Source organism: Oncorhynchus mykiss, chromosome 27 (assembly GCF_013265735.2).
Source record: "Oncorhynchus mykiss isolate Arlee chromosome 27, USDA_OmykA_1.1, whole genome shotgun sequence".
Lineage (NCBI taxonomy): Eukaryota > Metazoa > Chordata > Actinopteri > Salmoniformes > Salmonidae > Oncorhynchus > Oncorhynchus mykiss.
In genome coordinates this window covers 6,366,623-6,377,333 of record NC_048591.1, presented here as the reverse complement: position 1 = coordinate 6,377,333, position 10,711 = coordinate 6,366,623, and the positions used below count along the sequence as shown (strand labels likewise).

Genomic DNA, 10,711 nt, shown 5'->3' with positions numbered 1-10,711 from the left:
TTGTTAAACGTACATTTGTGGAATTTCTTTCCTCAATGTGTTTGAGCCAATCAGTTGTGTTGTGACAAGGTAGTGGTGGTATACAGAAGATAGCCCTATTTGGTAAAAGACTAAGTCCATATTATGGCAAGAAAAGCTCAAATAAGCAAAGAGAAATGACAGTCCATCATTATTTTAAGACATGAAGGTCAGTCAATCCGGAATATGTCAAGAACTTCAAGTGTAGCCACAAAAAGCATCAAGCGCTCTCATGAGGACCACTACAGGAAAGGAAGACTCAGACTTACTTCTGCTGCAGAGGATAAGTTCATTAGAGTTACCAGCCTTAGAAATTGCAGCCCATATAAATGTATCACAGGGTTCAAGAAACACACATCTCAACATCAACTGTTGAAATGGAGGCTGCTTGAATCAGGCCTTCATGGTTGAATTGCTGCAAAGAAACCACTACTAAAGGACACCAATAAGAAGAAGAGACTTGCTTGGGCCAAGAAACACGAGCAATGGACATTAGACCGGTGGAAATCTGTCCTTTTGTCTGATGAATCCAAATTTGAGCATTTTGGTTCCAACCGCCGTGTCTTTGTGAGACGCAGAGAGTAGTTGAACGTTCCCACTGTGAAGCATAGAGGAGATGGTGTGGGGGTGCTTTGCTGGTGACACTGTCTGATTTATTTACAGCATTCTGCAGCGATAAGCCATCCTGTCTGGTTTGGGCTTAGTGGGACTACCATTTGTTTTTCAACAGGACAATGACCCAACACACCTTCAGGCTGTGTAAGGGCTATTTGACCAAGATGGAGAGTGATGGAGTGCTGCCTCAGATGACCTGGCCTCCGCAATCACCTGACCTCAACCCAATTGAGATGGTTTGGGATGAGTTGGGCCGCAGAGTGAAGGAAAAGCAGCCAACAAGTGCTCAGCATATGTGGGAACTCCTTCAAGAATGTTGGAAAATAATTGCAGGTGAAGCTGGTTGAGAGAATGGCAAAGCTGTCAAGGCAAAGGGTGGCTACTTTGAAGAATCTAACATTTAAAATATATTTTTATTTGTTTAGCACTTTTTGTGGTTATTCTGTGATTCCGTAATGTTGATGTCTTCACTACTACTATATGAATGAGTAGGTGTCCAAACTTTTGACTGGTACTATATATACACACACACGCACACACGCACACACACACACATACAATGCCTTCGGAAAGTATTCTGACCCCTCAACTTTTTCCACATTTTATTTTGAAATTAAAAAGTTTTTTCCCCCCTCATCAATCTACACGCAATACCCCATAATGACAAAAGGAAAACAGATTTGGTGAAATATTTGCAAATTCATGAAAAATATTAAACTGAAATATTACATTTACGTAAGTATTCAGACCCTTTACTCAGTACTTTGTTAAAGCACCGTTGGAAGCGATTACAGCATCGAGACTTGGGCATGACGCTACAAGCTTGGCACACCTGTATTTGGGGGGTTTCTCCCATTCTTCTCTGCAGATACTCTCAAGCTCTGTCGGGTTGGATGGGGAGCGTTGCTGCACAGATATTTTCAGGTGTCTTCAGAGATGTTTGATCAGGTTAAGTTCGGGCTCTGGCTGGGCCACTCAAGGACATTCAGAGACTTGTCCCGAAGCCACTCCTGTGTTGTCTTGGCTGTGTGCTTAGGGTCGTTGTCCTGTTTGAAGGTGAACCCTCGCCCCAGTCTGATGTCCCGAGCGGTTTGGAGCAGGTTTTCATCAAGGATCTCTGTGCTTTGCTCCGTTCATCTTTCCCTCGGTCCTAACTAGTCTCCCAGTCCCTGCCCCTGAAAAACATTCCCAAAGCATGATGTTGTCACCACCATGCTTCACCGTGGGGATGTTGCCAGGTTTCCTCCAGACGTGACGCTTGGCATTCAGGCAAAAGAGTTCGCTCTTGATTTCATCAGACCAGAGAATCTTGTTTCTCATGGTCTGAGAGTCCTTTAGGTGCCTTTTGGCAAACTCCAATTGGGCTGTCGTGTGCCTTTTACTGAGGAGTGGATTCCGTCTGGCCACTCTACCATAAAGGCCCGATTGGTGAGTGCTACAGAGATGGGAGACTCTTCCAGAAGGACAACCATCTCCACAGAGGAACTCTGGAGCCATGTCAGAGTGACCATTGGGTTCTTGGTCACCTCCCTGACCAAGGCCGTTCTCCCGTGATTGCTCAGTTTGGATGGTCGGGTCTTGGTGGTTCCAAACTTCTTCCATTTAAGAAAGATGAAGGCCACTGTGTTCTTGGGGACCTTAAATGGTGCAAAATGTATTTTGTGGTACCCTTCCCCAGATCTGTGCCTCGACACAATCCTGTCTCGGAGCTCTACGGACAATTCCTTCAACTTCATGACTTGGTTTTTGCTCTGAAATGCACTGTCAACTGTGGGACCTTATATAGACAGATGTGTGCCTTTCCAAATCATGTCCAATCAATTGAATTTACCACAGGTGGACTCCAAGTTGTATAAACATCTCAAGGATGATCAATGGAGAAAGGATGCACCTGAGCTTCATTTTGAGTCTTATGGCAAACGGTCTGAATACTTATGTAAATAAGGTATTTCTGTTCATTTTTTTTAATACATTTGCAAAAAAATAGCTTTATCATTATGGGGTATTGTGTGTAGATATTTGTTTTTATTCAATACATTTTAGAAAATTGGCTGTAACGTAACAAAATGTGGAAACAGGAAGGGTTTTGAATTCTTTCCGACTGCGCTGTGTACACATACATTTTCAAGGGAATGGATACAGCCCTCTGTTTGTAGTGTGTTGTACTTTGCATCATACGTCACAGTATATTTGCTGCCCCCTATCCCATGCTATGTGTAAAATCTGTTCCTCTCTCTCTCCCTCTTTAGCCCTGTACCCAGAGTTTGGAGACCCTAAATCTGGGCCATAACTCTGTGGGGAACGAGGGGGTCCACAAGCTGAAGGACAGTCTGATCGCCAACCGCTCGGTGCTCCGGCTGGGCCTGGCATCCACCAAGCTGTCTTGCGAGGGTGTGTGTGTGTCCTTATTTAGCTATTTACAGCTATTTAAAATAAAAACCCTCATTGTCTATGTAAACGGAGCTGTTAGTGTGTGAAAGGGCATTGAGCTGAGCCCTGTACCACCACCTCTCCTCCTGTACCACCACCTCTCCCCCTGTACCACCACCTCTCCCCCTGTACTGTATGTCAGGTGCCGTGGCGGTGGCTGAGTTCATCGCCGAGAGCCCCCGGCTGCTGCGTCTGGACCTGAGGGAGAACGAGATCAAGACGGGGGGCCTCATGGCCCTCTCCCTGGCCCTCAAAGTCAACACCTCCCTCCTACGCCTCGACCTGGACCGAGAGCCCAAGAAAGAGACTGTGAGAGAGAGGGGGGAAATGGGGAAAGGGAGATGTACAGAGAGAAGTGGGGACTGTATGCAAGTTGTCCTTTGTAATACATTGTCAAGATGAGTTGTGTTGTCCAAGAGGGAAAAAATTGTCAAATTAATTTGTAGGGAAGGGTTGGAGTAGACAGGGAACATCAATATAGAAAGCCCTGATCTCACCTAGTTCTCATTCCTGTTTTCCTTCTGCCTCCCAGGTGAAGAGCTTCATCGATACGCAGCGTTCCCTGCTGGCTGAGATCCAGAACGGCTGCAAGCGGAACTTCATCCTAGCCAAGGAGAAGGAGGAGACCGAGCAGCAGATGCATTCGGCCTCCATGGCCGAGATCGCCACCGAGGACAGAACCATAGAGGAGGATGGAGCTGATTCCGGCGAGCTTGTTGATAACGATGGGAAAGACAGTGAGTGTGAGGGAGGAGAGGAAGGAGTGAAAGACACTGAGCGCCTGACTGAAAGCCAATTGGCAGCGAGCTCTGAGGGAGTGGTGTTGCCTTTGCTTTTGGAGTCCGACTCGGACACGGACGAAGAAGAGGATGAAGAGGTGGTTCTCTCTAAAGCTCCCTCCGTCTCCCCCGCCCCCAAACACACTGGTCCTTCACTCCGGGCCGCGACAACTCAGCACCCCCTCAATGCCTCACAGACACCCCCCGTCCCCTCTGCCTCACCAGCTACGGGGTCTATCATTTCAGGGATCACCGTCACAGAGTCCACGGGGGCCCCCGGTACGCCCCCCTCTCCGGGCCGCTGTATCTCTGTGTCGAGCCCCGGGAGGGGCCACAAGATCTTCATGGTGACCAGAGTAGAGAGCCCATCTGACCAACAGCAGTTCCAGGTCCTGGGGAAGATTGGCCTGACCAAGCCCCAGGTCTCCAAAGAGTCAGTGGTGTCACTAGTGAAGGAAACCACACAGCAACCACATCCTGGTTCACAACCCCCACAGGAGGAGGTGAGAACACAACCCCAGGCCACGCCCACACCACTGACACAGGAGCTGGTCCAGAGTTCAGACGACCCACAGACAGTCAACCCTAAACCGATGGAGCAGAGTCCTGTTGCGCCAGAGCAACCCCCTTCAGAGGAGACCGTAGTAGAGACTCCTAATAACCCGTCGGAGACGCTAGAACTACCATCCAACCTCCTAACCCAGCCCGCTGAGGAGGAAGTGGAGGACGTTCTAGACAGTTCTCAACCTGTACTGGCGGAGCAGAGCTCATTAACAGCAGCCCAGACATCACACTCACCCTCCCTTCCTACAGAAATAGCAGCAGCAACACTAGCATCACCCCAACAGACAGAGCAGATGGTAGAGACAACTACAGAGCCCCGGCTAGAACAGTCTGCTGTTGAGCAGCAGTCCACTGAAGCTGCGCTGGAAGGAGAGGAGGGGGAGGAGGTGGTTGTGGAAAAGGAGGAGAGTCAGGACCCAGTAGAAGAGACACTTTGTGAACAGGCGGAGTCTCAAACCGACACAGAGGAGGAAGATGACATGCAGTCAGAACGGCTTCCACAGCAGGACCAGAGTCCGGAACAGGCTCGTGACACAGTTCAGCAACCGTTAGCGCCACAACCGTTAGCACCTCAGCTAGCTACACAGACTAACACGAAGCCCCTGGGGAGTCTGCTTCTAACAGCACCGCTCCAGTCACAGCCTGAAACAGTGCAGCCAGACTCTGAGCTTCTGCCCCCACAACAGGAACCGGCAGAGACACTTCCACGGGCACAGCAACAGGTGGCGCCAGAGAGTCCGCCGGAGCAGGGAGCAACGGAGAGTGTAGCAGAAGCAGAAACTGAACAAGAACTGTATCTGTGGGAGGAACAGCAGCAACTAGCACAACAGGCACTTCCTGTGCAGGTGGAACTGCAACAACAACATCCTGTTCTAGAGGAACTACAGAAGCAGCAGCTTCAACCAGAGGGGCAATCACAGACCACTCTTCCCGCTGAGCCCTCACCTGTTCCAGCCGAGACAGACACTTCCCTGGAGGTGGAGGGCCGTAGCTCCCCTCAAAAGGGAGAGGAGTCCCCAGACGAGAGCTCCACGGACGAGGGGGAGAGCGTGGAGGAGGTGGTGGGCTCGGCCCTTCCCAACGGCCTGAAGCCAGAGTTCGCCCTTCACCTGCTGGACCCCGAGGGCCCCAAGCCTGGGCCTGGCAGCTGTGTGATGGAGCACGGTGAGTCACAGGCTCTGAGGGAACACCCTGACTGTAGTGGGACAACGGGTGTGACCAACACATGCATACGGTATACACGTGGTACACTTGCAGACACGCACACAGTCTGACAGAATGTGTTGGTGTGTATTTTGCAGTGAGTGTCACAGCAGAGCTGAGCTGTGGTCAGGACCTGGAGGAGCTGTTGCTGGAGGCCAGCCTGGAGACTGGGAGAGACGCACCATAGCTGTGTCATGGTACACCCACACTTACTAAATCTCCTGGATCTCTTTACAATGTACAGTCCACACACGCTAGACACATTTGTGGTAACACACCCCAAAAATAGATTGGCCGATCTATATCAAGTAATGCAATGTGTGCTCTAATGTCGGTCTTATCTGTTTGTTCTGCAGTGGTTCTGTAGGAGAGAGGAACACAGGACTCGTCTCGGTGACTCGCCGTGTTGCTCCTCCGATTTTGTTGTCGTTACCACAAACTCCTCACCACCCCCTCTCTATGAAAACAGAGGACCAGTTGTCATCTAAGTAAAAAGAAAAAAAGACCCAAAACAATAATCATTGAGCTTCGTCACAGCATATAAGGAATTCACTTCAACTGAAACGCGCGCACACTGTATTGTAAAGAGAGTTTAACAAAATAAACAAGAATGGACACTAAGAAAATCACACTAACCTTTTGCCTGTCACTACATTCCGTCAATCAGGAAACCATGCTCATGCTGGGGGGGGGGGGGGGTGAGAAAGAGAGAGAGAGAGAGGGACAGAGGGGGTTTATCACTGCGCTAACCAAAGACACAGGACACACTCTGCTCACCCCCAGCTCCACCCCGACGTGTGTTCTTCATAGGATTGTGGGTTTGCACACTGACACAAAACCATGCTATTGCCCTCTGCTGGACGAAAGTGTGTGCACAGCTGTGTGGGACTCAGACAAGAGGACCCACTGGCTTTGTGTGTCATTCTCTGACAATGACAGCGGGGCACAGATGGTTTTATAACCAAGGAATGTGTGTGTAAGGGATCTCTGCCAAAGTGATCGCTTTCTTTTCTGTTCCTTCCCCTCCGTTGGCTTTGGCCCCCTCAGGAATCGTCCCCTCCAGTGTCTCTCCAGCAACGCCCTGGGAACACCCAAACCATCTGTCATCTGCCAAAAGCACACGGTCTCAGTCACAAATTATGTTGGGTTTCCTTTAAGAATAAGATAGCGGAGTTACTCCAATCTAAAGCTTTCTGGAAACCTCTGTAAATGTTGGAAAACAAAATGTCTGCCTTGACGGAGTAATGCCGTTCATTACGGAGGAAGTCTACCCTTTTTTCTCTTCTCTTTTTTTCTCTCTCGACTGGACAGTTATCAGACGTTCTTTTCCAGACTGATTTTTTTTTTTTTTGGTCTCCGACCAGAGTGGTTTAAATGTAGTGTGACACTCAATAGGAGTATAAATAAAAAGCAGGTCTGACCGTCTCTCTCCTTCAAGTTCTCCCTCTTTCTTTGTATTTTGCGGGTACAACACTGTGCCATCTCATTTCCCAACTCAACACAGGATACATGTTGCCTTCGACCGGACTAGGTTTAATTCCATCTCTTTTTGTTTTGCTGCTTGGAGAAATCAGTCGTTTTTGTATTTATTTTATAGTTGTATGAGCCTTTTCTTTGTGTGATTTATTTTCCTCCCCTTCTCTTCCTCATTTTATTAGTTATTTTCCGTGGGGTTTGCTTTTAAAGATTTCCCCATTTTGGTGTATATTTCAGATTCAAATTAGAGCAATTATTACGTTTAGTTTTTTTTTTTGGGGGGGGGGGTAGATAAGAGTATGCTGGGTGGCGGGATCAACGGATATGGCAATAAGGAAGGGGGGAGAGTGCAGTTATGAAAATGAACGTTTTCCTAAGGAGGAGCTACGTGAGGGATGGTTTACTGAGAGACTTCCTGTGCTGACTGAGAGACTTCCTGTGTTGAAACTTGACATCTTAAACACCACTGTGCTAAGGCCACCTGGGAGCGCTGGGGATATTGGTGTTTTCCTTGTAGGCCAGGAGGACATTGATATGAACACAAACAGGTGGGTAAAAGTTTTGAGTGAACACAGGGGTACCTCTGTCTTATACCATCTTGGGACATATGTGAGCCTGAATGCCCACCACTGTGAACCTATGGGCCAGGTACCAATGGCCCTATTCAACCGGTATCTAGAAGGTTCCAGGGTAAGGCAAAAAAAAAGGTGCTTTCTTACAGTGCAAGAAGAAGACAGGTTTGTCTCAGCTGCGGGATCCTCTGTATATAGGTTTTGGTTGAATAGAGCCCCTTGTCTCAATCCCACTGTTCTGCCTCCCCTGGTCAACCAGGTTGTTTCTCAGCCCGGGTAATCATGTCTGTGCTGCCCCTGCTGTTTGTAAATGCTTTCATTTTTAGTCATTTTTAATTATTTGTTAAATTAATCGAAATGTGCTGGTAATCACATATGTATGGCAAATCACTTTTTGTTCCTCTCTCAAATAAATGCATGTACTGACTAATGAAGTGACGGAGTGTTTCACTGGAAATACTCTTTGGGAACTGCATTTGGATGTTCTGCGTGGAAATGATTTGGAATTTTCTGAAAATATTGCATTTGACGGACCATCATATTTAGGACAAAGTACTGTAGGTCTGTAGGTTTGCACTGCTATTCTGCTGGTTAGTACCATCCCATCAACAAGCAAGTTAAATGCTGCTAGTGTTTCCATGTTTCTCTTCTTTTTTCTTTTGTATGTTTAAGCAAATTAGCCAATGGCCATATTCCAGTTATTCAGATGTAGAGAAGAAGAATTTATTGGTCAAGGTGACATGGACCTAAAATGGCTTTCTATATGAGGAAGGAAATGGTATGGCTTTAACTGACAATGTCACAGCACATCAGTTTTAGAGACTCAAGTTTTTTTTTTAAAGGTCTTTGTAGGAGGCCTTTGGTAGTGTTTCATAAGCCTGCTCCAAGAGTGTTCTAACCCACATTTTAACAAGTTCTGGAGCTTTGAGACATTAGAACCAGACTAGAGCGAGGAAGGAAGGCAGGGATGGATGGAGTGAGAGACTGCCTATGCAAAATGACTATCACCTTTGTTGGTATCAGGTTGGCGTGATGATCTCTGGTGCGTCAGAGATATGGAATAAGAATACTGTGTATCTCAATGGGTGTTGTCCTGTCGTCTTTCGTTCGGATGGGATGTGACCTGGTCTGAGTTGTATTAGGCAAGGTGATACTGCTTTGTATTGAAGGAATTAAGAGGCTTAATGTAAGAGGGTACCATGTTACCTGTCTGAGTTCTAAAAGACAAAAGTAGTAATCCACTTCACACAGAATCCACGGACACAATGTGGAACTACAAATAACAATAGTGGAAATCTGATTCGCATACCAGGTCCAAGGCCCAGTACAAGAGCTGACCGATAGCTTGGCCAGACTAGTGACCCCTCTTTCAAGAGAGGTATTGAGAGAACAGGATCTGTTTGATGCTTGCCATTGTTTTATCTAATTTCAATGTATTCTATGGATTTCTATCATATATTTTCTCCTTTTTTTTGCCAATAGGACATGTGTACTGATATAGAGATGGTTCTTTAAAAAAATAACATTTAGACCACTCGGATCAGCGATCGCGTCCTACTATGACATGGCATACTTGAAGTATGAAGTGGCATCTTGGCCAAGCATTCAGTACTATTCTGGTATGGATGTTATTCCCTACTATGTCTAGACTCAAAAAGGTCTGTCTTTTCTCCAGATTTCTTGGGATGGCATGGCTCAATCTGAACTTTCCAAAAATGTGACCAAACTTTAAGATGTCCCTGAGGCGGTTCACCGCCCCCCTCAGAGACAGGCTCATGGGGCGTGGGGGATTGTGTGTGTGTGGGGGGGTAATTTTTTTTTTTTTTCATTACTAATCTGGTTCTGAAGGAATTCCAGCCAATACTAATCCAACCCCCCCCCCCCCCCCCCCCCCCCAGCTGCTTATATGAATAAAGATCATGAGAAAGAGGAGAGGGGGCTAGAGAAAGCCTTAAACATAGACTTCATAAGCGAAACTCAGCATCTCCAAAGCTCCCTGATTTACAGAGGGTAAAAATACATTTAAGGGCCATTCTCTTTCTGTAACAGTAGACACGCGGGATCTGGATTGGATAGAGAGACTAAGGGCAGGACCTTCTGGAATCGATTTAACTCAACACCCATGCGAACATTAACATGTAATAGCTCTTTTTCCTTCATGTTTCTTCCCTTCCCTACTGTATCTATGCAATTATTTATTTTTGTTCTACTTTTCCCCAGCCCAAACTGCCACCCATGAAAAGGCTTAAATCCACAAGGAAAGCAACACTGAAAACAAATTAAAAGTGACCTTCAGTTCTAAGTCTGCTTTTCTCAGCTTCCTCGTTCACCTTTTACTTTCAGTACATTTAGAAGTAGTGCAGTGGGTTTCTGCTCTCAGTACACCTCACCTGAAATACATTAGTGTTGTCTTTAGAGTACAGGCAGACTTATGAGGTAGAATCATATAAGCAATGATATTGTGCAATATTGTGACCTGTGGTGTTTTTGTAGATTCACCTACATCTCATAATGTGTTCTTCTAAACTATCTATGAAGGTACAATGTCTTGTTTTTGTTTATTTGGGTTCAAGTTTTACTGCATTTATGGATTTTGTGTATAATCTTGGTTGAAATAAAGGGTTTCCTAATTTCTCATGTCTCTTGGTTTCATGTTTGTTGCCTTGCCCTTTGAGCTAGGATCTTATACACGTCTCCAAACTATGGGGGACCGAGCCTCCATGCTGCCTTGCCCCTCGCCTATGGAATGCTCTCCCTGACCATCCGAGAGCCGCTCCATCCATGAGAACTTAAAAGGGCCTTAAAACCTACTTCTACAGACTGTCATTTTCATAGCCTAGATTGCTGGCCCATATGTATATTGCATCTATATTTATTTATTTTCCCTGATTAGAGTTTCTGTAATGAAAAGCGTTATACATATTTCAATGTATTCATTATATGTTCTGTATATGCCCCAGTTGTGTTGAGGAATAGTGTAGCATTTGTAAGACCAAAACCCAATTGACCACCAGCACAGTGTCGACCGTGTCTCTCAGCTGTGTTTAGTACAAT

At 46.5% G+C, this 10,711-nt stretch overlaps 1 protein-coding gene across 3 annotated transcripts in view; it reads left to right on the top strand.

Moving 5' to 3' along the window:
- Positions 1-10,291, top strand: part of LOC110507413 (protein phosphatase 1 regulatory subunit 37) — a 52,670-nt gene extending 42,379 nt beyond the window's left edge. For all 3 annotated transcript variants that reach the window (XM_036965561.1, XM_036965562.1, XM_036965560.1), the window contains 5 exons: positions 2,883-3,024; positions 3,206-3,372; positions 3,596-5,570; positions 5,708-5,806; positions 5,966-10,291. In XM_036965561.1, the coding sequence (XP_036821456.1) occupies positions 2,883-3,024; positions 3,206-3,372; positions 3,596-5,570; positions 5,708-5,796 (2,373 nt within the window). In that variant the 3' untranslated portion in view covers positions 5,797-5,806; positions 5,966-10,291. The remainder of the gene's footprint in view (positions 1-2,882; positions 3,025-3,205; positions 3,373-3,595; positions 5,571-5,707; positions 5,807-5,965) is intronic.
- The last annotated feature ends 420 nt before the right edge of the window (positions 10,292-10,711 follow it).